The 16334-nt window shown below is 42.2% G+C and overlaps 1 protein-coding gene across 20 annotated transcripts in view; it reads right to left on the reverse strand.

The window, feature by feature from the left end:
- Window positions 1-16334, reverse strand: part of MAGI1 (membrane associated guanylate kinase, WW and PDZ domain containing 1) — a 643266-nt gene that overhangs the window by 23694 nt on the left and 603238 nt on the right. For 12 of the 20 annotated variants that reach the window (XM_043587870.1, XM_043587883.1, XM_043587877.1 and 9 more), the window contains 4 exons: window positions 9944-10160; window positions 6184-6267; window positions 3263-3354; window positions 1600-1792 (listed from right to left, as the gene is read on the reverse strand). In XM_043587870.1, coding sequence (XP_043443805.1) covers window positions 1600-1792; window positions 3263-3354; window positions 6184-6267; window positions 9944-10160 — 586 coding nt within the window. The remainder of the gene's footprint in view (window positions 1-1599; window positions 1793-3262; window positions 3355-6183; window positions 6268-9943; window positions 10161-16334) is intronic. The other 8 variants (XM_043587882.1, XM_043587890.1, XM_043587885.1 and 5 more) reach the window with 1 other exon arrangement.

Below are 16334 nucleotides of genomic sequence, written 5' to 3' on the forward strand. Positions count from 1 at the left end.
AAAATTTATCATCTTAACCAGTTTTAAGTGTAAAGCTCAGGGGCATGAAGCATTAAGTACAGTCACAATGTTGTGCAACCGTCACCACTATCCGGCTACAGAAACTTTTCATTTGCCACAATTAAAACTCTGTACCCATTAAACGCTAATTAGCCATTTTTCCCTCCACCAACCCCTGGCAATGACCATGCGACTTTCTGTCTCTATGAATTTGACTACCCTGTGAATTTGAATATAAGTGAATTCATACGATGTTTGTGACTGGCTTATTGTACTTAGGCTCCTGTGTCTTAAGAGATTTAACATGGCTTTGACCCAAAGCTAAAAAGCCCAAATATTTAATATTTAAAAACAAATCTGAAACAAAAATCACATTGCTTCTATTACTTTTATTTGGGTCAGTGAAGTCAGAAAGTTTTCATCGCCATCTCCAAAGCCATTTTTAACTGACAGCCTCTGGCTGCATGGAATACCATTTTAAGAAATTCTCCGAAGCCGCAGATGAGCTCTTGGAGCATAATCCATGACTGATTTTAACACTGTTTTCCCTGGTTTCGCTAAGGTAGGACTCTCACACTGGAATCTGATATCTTAATTCTATAATTAATGACATGCCATTTAAATGAGCTATACAAAAAATTTTTAACAAGGTGCCAGTTAATTTTATTTGGCAAGTATTTGTTTCATTAATATTAAAGCTATGAAGAAATGATAGGATTTCATGTCCTATTTCTTCAGTAATTCAAGTGATAGAACGCTTAATCTGCTTTTTTCTGCATTCCATCTTCACTATTTCAAGGTGGGGGCTGTAGACACACCCAGGGGAACTACCACCAAGTGTGCTTTCAAGAGGCTTGTGAGTGAATGGAAGGAGACAATGAACTGTCTCAAAATGGCAGATTCTGATACAGAGGTAAACCATGATTCACAAGAATGGCAAGGAAGGAATGCCAAAATCGGAAGGCAGTTGGAAGAAGGAGGGAATTTCTGAGGGTTTCACAGAGAAGGTTTTATTTGAGCTGGGCCAGAAAGGGTTTGTATGTTTGGAGAACTCACGTACAGTACCTGAAAGCCTGCAGGCAGGAGGAAGGGGTCAAAGATGGCCTAGCACTGGCCACCTCTACACCTTTCTGATGGAGAAAACAGATCTTGCCTGATTACATATGCAGGCAACAACAGAGTAAAGGATCATTCACTTTTTATGAGCTTATCTGGCAGCACAGAACTAATTTTTGTTCTTTTAATTTGAGGCTACAACTCTCCTGACTTTTAGAACGACCTCTTTTGTTGAGAATTAACATTAAATGAAGAAGGTGACTAAGTTCTGGTCGGCAAGGGGGATGAGCAGAGGTAGTATATATCTGACTAGTCTTCTTCTAGAAGCTTTTGCTGAACATGCACGAATGGCACATTAAAGTACTTTTGAGTGACAGAAGTTCTGCTGGGTTTGAGAGAGGCAGACCATCTGGAAATTCTGAGCTTAATCACATTTGCAAAGATTTGCTAAAATAGATGCTCGAGGAGGCAGACACAGGAAGGAAGCCTTTCCTGTGCATCAAGTGACAATGCACTGTCTAAAGGAATGAATGAAAAACATACCTGTAAACACCACTTTGCGCCGCACAGTGAGATTGACGTGGCCTTGCTTGGCAGCTTGTTGCATAAGCTGGACCACAAGCTGGTGTGATTTTCCAATGACCGGTGTCCCATCCACACAGATTAATTCATCCCCAGACCTCAGGCGGCCGTCTGTATCAGCAGCACCCAGTGGTACGATGTGACCAATATAAATCTGTTGAATAAGTGGATGACGGGTGAAACATTAACCTTTTGATTTACTATTATACTGATGGCCTTCACATTGTTGAGAACAATTCAGTGTGTTCATTCATGGCTGCATCCTTGCCATAACCGTTTATTGAGCACCCAGTGGGTACCAGGCCACTGTGAAGGTGCTATAACAATTCTTAAATGGTGGAAAAGTAACTTATTTCCTTTTTTTAAAGTTTATATACTTATTTTTAGTAATCTCCATACCCAACATGGGGCTCCAACTCACAAGAATCAAGAGTCGCATGCTCTTCTGACTCAGCCATCCAGGTGTCCCAAGAGTAACTATTTCTTGTTTGGTTCCTTCCATTTACCTGTGGTCTGGTGACGACTCACTCTTTGTCCTCTTTGCAGAAATAAATCACTTTACCCTGTCATTTGCAAAATCTTTTCTCCTTTTCTGTTTACCTAAGAACCTTCCTTCTAGAAACTCTGGAAATTATCATAGTAATACTACTTTTCTTTAAAGGTCCAGCACTATGCCTAGCAATAGGGAATGCTCAGTAAATACTGTTCAATGAAGAAATGAATCCAGCAAAGCCTGGTTTGATGTCCCATCGCTGTACTTTTTTAGCACCCACATGCAGAGACGCCTTTATATTTGGGGTCTGGTTGTATTTACCATTCATTAAACCTTAGCTAAAATATTTGTGTTTCCTTGCCTTCTGTAGACAATAATGCTCGTGACTACCTTTACCTAGTACTTAAAGTTTACAAAGAATTTTGACAAAAGAGTGATTAAGAATATGGACCCTGAAGTCAGACCCATTCCAGTCCCTCCACTTACTAATGCTATGATCTTGGGCAACTGAATTAACCCTTCTTTGTCTTTATTTGATAATTTGAAAAATGGGGATACATTCATGAGTTTGAGTTTCTCTCATGAGAAATGAGAGAATGTATATTGAAAGTCATTAGCACAGGCCCTGGCACATAGTAAGTGCTCAATAAGTGACAGCTATTATTATTATTATTATTATTATTATTATTATTAATTATTATCATGAAGAAGTTAACAATATTTATCTTTAGTTCTCTTTTCTCCTTTCAAAATAGTCCTGTGATAGGATACTAAATTTATTTTAAAGATGAGGGACCTGAGGATCAAGAAGGTTAAAAGTCTCCTGACCTTTGTTCAGGATTATTTTTATTAGTTTTTATTAGTTGATGCCTATTATTTTGCTTTTTGTTTTCACTTTCCTTCATGGGGAGCTCCAGATGCTGCTGCTGCCACTTGTTATCATCACAAATACAAACTTTTAAGTAGGGAACTAGTCTCTTTGAATCCAGTGGATGAGCCATACTGTCAGAGATAAGGCAGATCTGTGCTGCACGCAGCTGGGCTCAAATCTTGGTGATCTGCCACGGCTGCCGGTTGGCTCTGGTATCTTAGAAGACAGCACTGGGGGGAAGAGGTAGACAAGAGACTCACAGGTTCTCCTGGTTCATTTCCACCCAGAATCCTAAATCCAAATCCAGTCTCTTTTCTCCAGAGAAAGATGTCCTGTTCCTGGTAATCTGGAACTGCAGGGAAGAAAGAAGAGGGAGGTTATTTCTATGACAAAAGGAATCCTGCTCTAAAGGTGAACATAGAAGACCAATCCTGATGGTGCTTGAGCAGATGACCGCTTTCCGACATAAGAGCAGGAAGCAAAATAATCCGGATGGATGAAATAATGGAGGACACTGGGCAGAAATCAGTAGGGGGACAGGTCACTGGGCCCTACGTTTTTTCAAAGGACTAATCACTGTTTGATAATTCCTAATCAAGCCCAAGCCATTATCCTGGACTAAGCCAGAAGTCAGTGTTGACCACTGCCCTTGGTATTGTTGTCAGAAAAATTAAGTAAATTAAAATCATTACATGTGGGACCACAAAATGGGTGCCTGTGTCTGAGACGAGAGCTCATGCCAAGCCACAGTGACCATTGAAACCGAAGCTCGCTCTGAGAATTTAGAAGTCCTAGTAAGTCATCTGATGTCATACCAAGTAGAGGATGAAAGAAAACAGCTTGAGTCAAAGAGTTTTCACTTAAAAAAAAAATCACTTCTTTCCCCCTTTATCAAGATCTGCAATCCAATCATCTGATTTGTTAGATCATTTTTGCCAAAAGTTACTCTTGAACGTCCTAATATGTCCAGTTTTGCAAAGTTTGCTATGATTTCAGTAGTACTACCCAAAAGTAGCTGGCCTTTGATATTCTCAACATGAATGATGACTACAAAAGTGTTCCGTATCAATTTTTCATGTTTTCTCCACTAGAATGACTGCTTTACTCCAGAATTTGCCTATAATATTTTAAAATTATAAGTATTAACTTATTATCCAATAACTTGATATTTTACTCTTAAAACTCATTCATGGTCCAAGCTTTAAAATAAAAATTCTCATTTATTAAAAGAAAAATAACTTCTGTAAGACAACACCCACTGTATGTGAAAGTGTTCTATATACCACTGTGTTACTTAACGAACGTAATAAAAAATTATTTCTATTTAATTCTTTGTTAGTATTTTAATGTATACAAGTGTATTTTGTGATCTTTAAATGACCTATCTTTTATTTAAGGAAAAAAAATGGTTTGGTGGCAGTGAATCCTAAAGGAAACTTTCAAATACTGTCCTACATACTTTCTGGCTTGTTTAAGAAGTAGGGCTTTGGGTTGAAGGAGTGCGTAGGCCTGAGGGTTTAATTCTCATCTTCAGTTTTGTACAGTGGGGAGGGGAGAATTCAAGTTGGCAAGAGATGTCCCTTTTTAGTGACTCACCCAATCGCTCTGAACGTACACTCAATGAATACGCCGAGAGAGAAGAAACTAAATGGACAGGTAATTACCAGTCAGAGAAGTTGGAGTCCAATATTTTTGCCTGAGCTATCTTAATACGATGGGCTTTCGTTGGTGCTTTATGCCCAATGCTTTTTATTATAATTGTGGAGGCTAAGCTACAAGCCTCCATGGAATATGCAGTTAAGCTACATCATAGGACTCCCACAAACACAATTTGAGAATGATATTTTCTTGAGCACGCTAAGGTAACAGTATTTTCTTTCTGTTCCAGTAGCTGCCGAAAGGGTATTTGTTCTAATAGCCTCATTGAAACAACAAATTAAATCAGGTTGGGTCTCCGTCTTGGGTTCACTCAAGCAGGAGGATTATTTCCAAAATAGACCATGGGTGCTTTGCAGCCAGCACACGGTTGCTGGCAGAGTCTGCCTTAAGTCTGCTGAGCCCTTTGTCAACAAGGGAAGGATCTCTGCAGAGACTTCAGCCTACGCCCATTTTTCTCAGCATCACTGAACACAAGAACACTTGCCCCTCCTCCACTAGCACCAAATGTAGCAAGTTTCTGCCTTCATTGACTCATTTAGGTTTGTTACTACGGTATGGGTGGTTGTGGCCAAAAGACTTAGGCTTATCATACAGTTTAGTCCATAGGAAAAAAAGCATTTGTGTCTCTCTGAGAATCAGCCGTAAAGTGGCAAATTTGTTGCAAGAGCTTCCTGTTGAAAAGGAAGATGCCCAAAGACACCAAAGACGTTGAAGATGCCAGTGATGAGCTAGGAAAACACAGACACCAACACGATACATCAACACAGACATGTTACAGAGAAAGTCTTTTGGTACTTTGACTTTGGCATTTTGACCATTACACTCTCCCGTCAACCACACTCCACGTACCCAAATAGCTGACTTTGGTGATAAATCAGTCATGAACTGTGTTACAGAATTACAGAATTTCTCTCTTTTGTGTTCTCGGCTGCCACTTCTGCCCAGGGGCACTGAGGTTTCTAATCCCTGCCCCAAAATGGTTTGCTCTCCTCTTTATTTCAGGCAGATTTTAGAAGAATGAAGTTTTTAGGAGGCAGCAGGGAAGAATTATCTTTCTGATATTGATATCACCCCTCCCCCCCCCTTTTTTTTTGAGTAAGGCTGAATCAAAAAAGAACTAAGAAAACTTTGTCCGGTTTTTCTCCTTTTTAAGCCCTTGCACGGGGGACAATGTCAGCAGTTACCTCCTTTGGTGATGCCAGCGACAACTCAATAAAGCAGTCAAAAGACTTCCTTTGATAATTACAAAGAATGGAGTCACTAGGTTTGCAGAGAAACCTCCTGGTGTCTCCATTACTACAGACACACATTTCCAGACTTGGATAAAATGTGCCCATCACTTTTTATTTCATCTTGTCTTTGGTCTGTGCTTGGTCAACAAGAGTGCCATAACACTTCTATTCATGGCAGTTCTCTTTCTTTCCTCCCTTCTCTGAGGTTTTCCCCCAGCCCCCGAGACCAATGGCAACATCAAACAGTATGAATAATAATGGAGAAATAAAAGTTTTCAGTGGATCCTTACTCTGACATTCTCCAAAACTCGTGGAACTGATTTCTCTTTCTCTTTCACCCTTGCTCAATCCCGATGCAGGCGAAGGTGACATAGCTGGAATATTAATTTCACAATTTTGCAAAGCTTAATGTATGTGCTTTCTCTTAGTTCATTTTCATTTAGTTGTGATTGATAAGGAACGTGCAGTTAAGCTTTCACAGTAAAGGTCATGGCTGCTATGGATTTTAAAAGACTACAATTTGATGCTGTGGGGTTTTTCTTCTTTTTTTTTTTTTCATGGTGCTTTTCTTGTCAAAAGCTGGTATTTACAGTTGTCCCATGGAGAATTTCACAGAAATAGCATGACCATCCCCGACGGTTCACATTTAATTATACCTTAAAGTACACATTCTCGTATGACTTTGTGTTAATCATGTCATGAACTTCAGGTCTGTCTAAACCCTGATTTCCTTTTGAAAAAAAAAAAATTAATTTACTTTTGTTACTGCCACGCCACAGCATTTATTTTGAGAAGTATCAGATTCCCAACGGAATTCATTCTTGTAGTAATACCTGTTCAGATGAATTCTAGGCAGTTCAACCAGAGTAGCCTTTTATTTAGAGTCAAAAATCATCAGATCTGGCCAAGATCGGAACAGAACACAAATAAGAGCTGTCATAACAGCTCTTAAAATCTGGAAGTACAACCAAGCTCCTTAAACTCACTACAGTAAAGGATCCCCGTGACCAATTCCAACCTGCGAGCATGTTTCTCCTGAATAGGACAGGTTTACAACATTGGTACAACAGCTCTGACTTTTTTCTTTCCAAACTATTTTATGAACAGAGACTGTTGCACTTGCAAGCTTTAGACTTCCTTTCGTACACACGAGATACTAGCTTGTCTTCCTGAACATTCGCTAGTAACACTGTATCAGTATCATTTTTAAAGGCATGTGAGCAATGGACATGTTACTAGAGAAAATACAAAGCAGGCCACGTGGCTTTTAAAGGACTTCCATACTTGACTTTGTTTTTAATTAAACATTTAAGCCCTTCAAAGGGATTTATTAACACATCCGCAACTCAGATTGATTCGTTTTGACACTGGTGTTTTGACAGGTGGCCCTATCAGGAATACACTACTTTGTACAGCATTTAGACCACGTGAAGGAATCTGATCAGAGACTGTGTAAATCTTCACCCTGTCCTTCAGAATAAAATGAAACAGAAGAAAAATTTATCTTCCAGATAAAAAGGATAACATGGGTCCAATGAAAGTGTTCTTCCTGACTTCAAGTTCCCCGTTTTTCTTGGGGAATTTTGTTCATTTTAATATGTTTTGGGGGGAGGGGCAGGGAATCACATCTAACAAGGCTACACGCTGTATTTTTTTTTTTTTCCTCTGAAAGACAAGATAAAAAACAATCTAAGGTAATGGGAGAAATGGATCTGGGATAAAGCAAAACACTGATTAAAAGACAAGATTGATGTAGGTTCATTTGCAGGTACTGTGAAAAGAAGAAAATCTGTGACAGACACTGAATAATTACCATGGGGGGTGGGGAGTCTCATCATTACTCTCATTGAGCGGTGAGGAAGAAATCCATGTGAATCTTAACATCAATTAAGTTGTTACGATCACTCAATTATGGAGCCTCCAATCACCCAAAAAGAAATTGATTCTCATTTATGCTGCTAGATCCTATTCCTTAGATGTTATAGAAAGCAGAGCCAAAACTGGCACCATTCCAAATATTTCGGTCTGACAGCCGCCTGAATAATTTCGACGCTTAAGTAAGCTAGCTGGCTGTGTGGTAAGAGTACATATTTTTTTTTTTCCTGGTAAAAACTTCCTGGGAAATTTGATGAGACACTAAATTCTTAAGAAATTTTGCTTCCCTCAAGGTGAACATGGAATTTGAGCTGGTGTCTCCTATTAAATGGGTACATTAGTCGTCTGTCAATCTGCCATGCCCCAGCAGCACTGCAGAGCACGACTTCTTTTACCACCAAAAGATTCGTCCATGAGAAATTCAGTCACAAATGTGTACTGTATGGAGAAAAGCAGGTGCTTGGTCAATAAAGCAATATCTCAACATCAGCCGAAGGTGGGCCATTGATTGGAGGAGCCACATGGTTAGAGGGAAGTGTGAAGAGAATGTGAAAGTATTCCTCTTTGGAAAACATTTGTTCGATGAAATCACTACAACGAGTGAGAACACAGAGTGAGGACAGACCCCGGGTTCATACGTACCAACTAATGCTTACAAGGGATGTTCCAAATGGAACTTCATTTCCTCTGGCCTGGCCTCAGGGATACTCTAGGGGGTCTTTCTAGACCAGGGACTGAATAAATTCCTTCTCAGATTATCTGGCTTTTGTCAGCATAGGGAACCCTTGGCCAAAACGGCTTATTTCGTGTCCCACACTATTGTAGTAAGAACGCAATGCTATTTCTCCCTTGACGAAGGAAAGACTAGAGTGACCCTGAGGGACTTCCAAAATTTGGTAATCGTCAAGACTCCAGACTTGCCTTGTGCCCCCTAACTGCTGAATTTCACCCAGGAGGGTGGCCAACTATCCTTCTCAGATGGGGATGCTGGCCTCCCCTGCCCTGTTTTGTTTGGGTCACAGAGGAATCACTCCAGCCAGCAGAGGAAAGGCTTCAGAGCCAAGTCTGAGTGGGTGGGCAAGAGGCTGGAGCCTTGGGGGCTTTGCCTGAGAAGCAACCACAGCTGTGGCTATCAACAAAACTTGTCTGGGGCTGGAGGGGGTGGGGGGGGGTGTCAGTCACAAAGAGGATGGACAGAATGAGTCTCTCCTCGCCTCCAATTTTAATCAGACCCTTCCCCAGACTACGCCTCCTCTCTCATTAAACATTCTTGCCCACCCCACAGCCCGATGGGAAAACACTCCTGTCGACTCCTTCCGGGCTGCTGCATCCTGACCAGTCGTCCTCACGAGAAAATGTCACTTAAGAGCAACTTCCAAAACAGGGGGTCAGTCTGTATCCTCTAAGATTAGGGCGCCTTAGGGGCTTTCACTGATAATGGCAGGATCAATGATTATTATGTTTCGTGAACAGTGTTTGGAATCATTTCATAATGAAAAGAAATAAAACACAAAGGCACTATTAAGGGCATTAAGAGCCAAAAAGTGACGGATGGATGCCGTCACCAGTTCACATTTATCGAAAAGGTGAAGCCAAAGGAACACACATGACCACAGTATAAATAATTAAAGCAGAAACCACTCACTGTGGGTTTTTTTTTTTTCCTTCCTTTTTTAAGGGGAATGTTTAAAAAGGCTGGTAACGGTAAAAAAAAAAAAAAAAAATTATCAGTATTCTTAAAAAAACTAGGAGACCGCTAAGAAAGCATTTAATTTCTTCTCATTACTCCTGCAATCCAAACCAATCGTATTTACGTTCTATGGTACATCAGAGCTGTTTCTCAAGAACAAGGCCACGGTCTCTACACGGGCAAGAGTTAACGAGACAGCAGCTCTTACCTGCCACTTCTTCTAAGTGAAGGGAAAAATAAATCCATTTTTATCCAAGCCCTTTATTTGACCACCATCCATATCAAGCCCTCCCCAAACTGCACACATAATGGATCCTCCATGAACACCCAGCAGATTCTATCACTACTCTGAGAAGCTTTCGCCTCTCACCTTGATTTACCTCTCCTCTGTGTACACACTGAAAATCTATTTTCAAGAAGCCTCAGGAGATGGTTGAAGCCTTGGGGAGGGGGCTCGGGAAGACAGGGGCCAGGGTGCTACTCACGTCGGTTTTCATACATGCTCCTGGACTGGGCCCAGATTTTAAAAGGATCTGGTTTTTTCTGCCCAGAGCTGTCGGTTTGATCTGGAGTTGGGGCCTCTGCAGGTGGGTACTCGGGGAGCACCTGTGTGCTGTGGCTTGGGGAGGCCGTGTGCAGGCTCCGGTGGCTGGAAACACTGTGCTGAGAACTATTCTGGCTGTCTTTTCTTTCCAGTGGTTGCTGAAAGCAAGCGAGTGAGAGAAGCAAGAAGAGAATTGTTATTGGCTCTCTGAGTGGGTGTTTCCATCAGCTTGTTTTTGTTCAGCACGTCTGCGCACACATATGTAAATACGTCAACAACATTTGGGTTTCCATCTTTCTCCAGCTAGTGCTGCATGCAGATAAATCCCCAGGTGATTGGCAGACAGAGAGAGGGGCGGGCCAGATGGGAAGACATAATCACAAACCATATTGCTCTCTGGGCTGGAGCAGAAAACAAATCCAATTTCCATCATAGGTTCCCAGCTAAGACCCTGGGTGCATGTTTTACAAGACGTATCAGTTTAGCATCCTCATTTTTGTGGCTGCTGTTTTAGAAGGTCCCAGGGCAAGCCCTGAAGTGGGGAGACCTTAGGCTATTGTGGTAACTGTCTAGGTGAGGGAGGATGATGGCTTGGACCAGGGTAATGTGGCAGAGATGGGGACGAGTAGGTTGTATGCAAGGTGTGAGAGAAGGGAATCAAGGACGGCTTCAAAGTCGAGGGTCTGATCCAACTGCAAGACTCAAGTAGCCTCTTACTGATATGGCGGCGATAAGGGGGAAGATTATTTGGGTCTGTGCAGTTAGAAGTAAGAGTTCAGTTCTGGGCTTGTAAATTTGAGCTATGAGACATCCATCTGGACGTGTCCTATAAGCAACTGGATCCATGACTTTGAAATTCAGGGGAGAGATACGAGATGTATCACTTCAACATCAGCAATTTTTGGACAAAACATGTGACACAAAATACCATGAGGGATTTAAATGTAAGGCTATAACAGCCAGAGTAAATACAATCAGGGCTAAAAATGTTCCTGGGGACTTCCCATTTTGCATCTTTCAATAATAAAATGCCCCACTTTTACCTTTTGCCATTAGTTCTTCAACACTGTAAGGAAGAGATCAGACCTTTTAAAAAATCATGCCTAGCATTATATGTGCACTGCTACTTATAAGCATATAAGTAGTTATCATATGAAGAGCTTCCATAATTCTTAGCTACTCAATTTTGTAGGAGTCACCTTTCACCTCTTTACCTCCTGACAATGCTATTGCTTAAAAAACCAAGATCAGGGGCGCCTGGGTGGCGCAGTCGGTTAAGCATCCGACTTCAGCCAGGTCATGATCTCGCGGTCCGTGAGTTCGAGCCCCGCGTCGGGCTCTGGGCTGATGGCTCAGAGCCTGGAGCCTGTTTCCGATTCTGTGTCTCCCTCTCTCTCTGCCTCTCCCCCGTTCATGCTCTGTCTCTCTCTGTCCCAAAAAAATAAATAAACGTTGAAAAAAAAATTTAAAAAAAAAACAAAAATCCAAGATCAGACTTTCTATATGGGTTGACCTCAGGAGGTCAGCCTTGTTAGATCTGCAACCTGTCCAAAGTCCAAGCAGCATTCAAAAGGAAAGAGTTTCATTAAATTTCAATAGAATAAGCAGGTTTCTGTGCTTTGAAACCTGCTCAGCAAAAGACCCTTCCCATTTTATGAAATGCTCTTTGTTTGAATGGTGATTGAACAAAGAGCAAAACCTAGTGGGAAGAAAAATACCTGGCAGGAAATGAAATCACTTCAGTTCTTATTTCCTTGAATAAAAGATGGTGGTAAGCCCCGGTGTTCAGTTTCCCCCATTCAAAATACAAATTCTGGAATCCTGCCTCTCACTTAATAGATGCTATGTCCCTATACTTATCTGCTTAAAAGCACCGTAAAGGGGCAGAGGACAGGAAGGGGTATCTCTGTCCTCTCTTATGGGACCTGTATAGCTTGTGCTAGTTAATTGGTTTCCTAAGATCTTTTGACCCAGAGCATTTCAGTTCCCTAAAGTTCCATGTAGCATCACAATCTTCCCCTTGGTCTTACAATCAACCCTATCAAAACCTTCCTCCCTCTCTCCCCAGGTATCCATCACCTTTTATTCCCCATCTTCATGGAAATGTTCAAGTTCCCTTTCATCTCAGTCTCAGGTCCCTTTACGCCCTCCCCTTTGAGTCTTCGCTTCGATATCGGTATCTGAAGAAAGTCCCAGAAAGGCAGAAACTTCATCTACCCTTGACTAATACAGATTACAGGTCTCAATATGGATTTTGGCAAGGATTCAAAGGTGAGGAGATGGGCATGTATTTGATGAAGGCAAGACAGAGCACTTAAAATTATATCTGGTGTGCCTGCGGGAGAAATTTGAGGCCCACATTCTACACTAGCAAAGAGGTCTTGGTAAATAAAACCCTGAGAGGCTCAGTTCACGCAGACTCCGGGGGACAACATATATACTCTGGTGAAGGCGAGAGGAGAGCACACTGAGATCTGGGCAGGGACAACTACCGCCGTCCCCCCATATCGACACCGTTTCCTTGTGAGGATGAAGTGTTCAGCTCAGACCTACATGGACCCGCATTCCAGAGATGTGGAATAAAACCTGGTTTTCCGGCTTCTAACAGTCTTTCCCGACAGCACCTCCGGCTCCTGGGGCCAGCTATCTGATTTCTGCCCTCCAAGAACCTCAGTGGCTGCCTTCTTGCCTCCCTGGGGAGACGTGCTTGAAGACTTCAGGTCAGAAAATGTTAACGGCCAACACACCCTTTCACGTTTATTTATTTTTGAGAGACAAGAGCCAGAGCGCAAGCGGGGGAGGGGCAGAGGGAGAAGGAGACAAGAATCTGGCAGGCTCCAGGCTCTGAGCTGTCAGCACAGAGCTTGACGCGGGACTTGAACCCGCAGACCACAAGATTGTGACCTGAGCCGAAGTTGGATGCTTAACCGATTGAGCCACCCAGACGCCCCATCTGCTTTTTATAAGGTATAGATAATGCTTGTTATAATCAAGACAAAATTTAAAGCTATTTTCATCTTGAAGTAAACCTTGGTAAGGAGAATTAATGCAGCTGTTACTTTTTATATTTTGGTAGTGTTTTATTTTTGTTCTCAGGAAAGGAAGAAAAGAGTATTTTAAATATAAAAGGAAGTAATTCCACAGATTAAGGACCTCTGGAGTTCACCCTAAGAACCGCATCCCCTCGTTCAAATGCCCACCGTCTCTGGGTTCCTCAAATAGTAGCAAATGCCAGAATGTGGGACTGGTCTATTGACACTAAATTCATTTCACAGTTAACGTCAGTCTCTGATCCCCGAATCTTCAGGATCCTTTGGGTCAAGACGATGCTTCACAAAGCCTCACTGGGACCTAAAGTGAGCTGCCCTGCAGGGTTACCTGAGGGAAAGGTCACAGTCTTCTTTCCCAGGGTTCCTTTGTAGTCCCTGGAACCCCAATGTAACCTCTGCCGCTCACCCCCTCCTTCTGAACTGGAGAAAAATTTCTTTCTGGCAACCTTGCCCCACTGACAGAATCTGCTAACAGGCTGGCCTTTTCTCCTGCAGAGAACGCACATGTGTTTTTACACACACGCCCACAAGTGCATGTGCACAGGTTGTGTCTGCCGTCTTGCGGCTTCCCGAGACCCTCAGATGGATGTAACAAATCTCTGACACGGAGGACCTGGAAATCTCAGGTTTGACTGAAGAACGGCTTTGCCATTACCACGGTGTGCAAACAAAGTCCACCAGAAATGGCTTGGGCCATTTTTCAAATTTTAACACCTTTCTCACCTCCCAACAAATGTCTGACTCCGGTCCAATTTAATACAAAATGACAGAATGTGGAATGAGTTTGTAAAACTGTCTCTGGGGGCGCCTGGGTGGCTCAGTCGGTTGGGCGTCCGACTTCCGTCAGGTCATGATCTCGCGGTCTGTGGGTTCGAGCCCCGCGTCAGGCTCTGTGCTGACAGCTCAGAGCCTGGAGCCTGCTTCGGATTCTGTGTCTCCCTCTCTCTCTGACCCTCCCCCGTTCATGCTCTGTCTCTCTCTGTCTCAAAAATAAACGTTAAAAAAATTTTTTTTAATAATAAAACTATCTCTGAAACTGCATCTCTGCATCCCTTTTAAATGCCACCTAAACCCTGTCCCTGAATTTGGCAAACAGAAGTAAATTAAGCATCATCCTGAGAACACGCTCAAAAAAAAACTATGTCACCACTTAAAGCTATCACTAGATGACATATTCTAACCCACGCTAATGGGCTAATGCACAACATTCTGGAAGCTGTTTAGATTTTCCTCTGATAAGATTTAACCTCGCCTTATGTTTCTTTTCAAGTTCAATTATGCAAACCACTTGATTTGAAGATATATTCTGTATTCAATATCTTGGTAGTCTAAGTTTTTTGGAGCTATATGCTCTGTGTGTATGTGCTAGAGTTCAAAATATGCCTTCTTCCCTTCTGTGGGCATGCTAATTAGCTTTCATGTTGCCTTTTATCTGATCAGAGCCCAGAACCGTCCAGGAGAAAAGTCATGTTTATGAATCTCTCAAATTAAAGTCAACTTGTACCTCTACAGCCACCCGGAATTACCTCTCAGCAAAGACCTGGGGCATGAGAACAAATTCACTTCTGAACTAGTTATAGCACAGGATCAGATTTGCATCTGGTGGGATTGTCTTTCTCCTCATTTTTCTAGGTGAGAAACTGGCCCCAAGAGATCTATCTGTAGCTCAAGAGACATTTCAAGTCTGTTCTTCGATGCATACCAGCACCACGTGACGACCTAGCACACAAATGCCAGAACGTCCAGACCAAGCCCTTGTACGTAGCTACCCACAATGCATATTGACATGCATTACAGTTCACTCATCCAATAAGTACACACACGACACTTGCTGTGAGCCAGATTCTCAGGCATACATGTGTAAAGGGAGATAGTTACCTAAACTCTTAGAATTGATGCTCGTATCTAGGTGTGTGTGTGTGTGTGTGTGTGTGTGTGTGTGTGTGTGTGTGTTGATGGACATTAATCACGTAAACCTAACAGTTTGATACCAACATCCTGCAATGTCCTGTGGGTAGGTGGTAGGGAGAGACTTCTGGAAAAACAGTCCATTAATGGGAACAATATGTGCTAAGTCTTCAAAGCAAAAACGAGCTTGGGCTGTCTGAAGAAGAGAGAGAACGTAGTGGGACACAGCAAGGGAGTGGGATGGCCTCAGATATGCTTGGAGACCAGATACTGCAAGGACTCTGAGGGGTGCTTTAAAGAGTTTGGGTTTCACTCTTAGTTCAGAGGAGAAGAAATCTAATCGGGAATTTAAAGCAGGGATGTGCCAGGACCCAAATGACTTATAGAGAGTTTGGTCTGGCTACTGAGGGGGTGACTAGGTTGGTGTGGACAGGAGGAAAAGCAGAGAGGAGAGGCTATCGTGTATTCTATGTGAGACATCCAAGGTGGTTTACACTACAGAATAGCAGTAATGAAGGGGAGGGGGAGAAAGTGAAGCCAAAGACATTTTGGTGCCAGATTCAACAGGCGTTGCTGAATGGAGGGCAGGGAGGAGGAAACGGAGGGGAGGACATCTTGGAACCACGGATATTCACCTCCCAGGCCTCCAGCTTGAGCGACTAGTTGGAAAGATGTACCACATACTGGGATGGGTATTTCCAAAGCCAGCTCTTGCCACTGCTCTGATTATTTGGGAAGGAAGATTTTTATCTTTAAATCCCGTATCAGTTGACTAGGAAGAAAGAAATGGGCTCAATTTTCAAAGCTGCACAAAAGTCCTTGGCCACATACTACCCACACACACTTGTGTCATAAGGTCTTGTAAAATAAAATTGTACCAACCTCCCTAGAACAAATGATTTCCTAACTATTGACAGGCCAGGGCAATTGGGAAGATGCAATGGTTTTTATAAATGGAAATAGGAAAAAAAAAATCAACTCATCAGTATTTCACAAAATGATTTCAAAACGAAGGTACTTATAAAGTGAGCTGAAAATATTTGCTCAGAAGAGTAAATGAATACAGACAGCACTTAGGAGCTTAAATGATGAAAAGAATTCATGTGGCTTAAAGATGACAAATCGATCCATTTTAAAGCAACATTATTTACAGTTCACTTATCTGCCAAGACTGAAGGCCACTGCAGTGATTTACATGGACAACAGGAAAAACCCCAAGTGCTGATGAGATATTAGGCCAATGTCGTTAAAGGTTGTGCAAAAATCAGAGACGCAAATACAAGCCAAAGCAGAGGATGGTCTTTCTCTTTGTCTCTTTCTTTTATCATTTACGGGTCTAAGTCAAATAATCTCTTCCAAAAAGGCAGATGAGAG

The sequence above is a fragment of the Prionailurus bengalensis genome, chromosome A2 (assembly GCF_016509475.1).
Source record: "Prionailurus bengalensis isolate Pbe53 chromosome A2, Fcat_Pben_1.1_paternal_pri, whole genome shotgun sequence".
Lineage (NCBI taxonomy): Eukaryota > Metazoa > Chordata > Mammalia > Carnivora > Felidae > Prionailurus > Prionailurus bengalensis.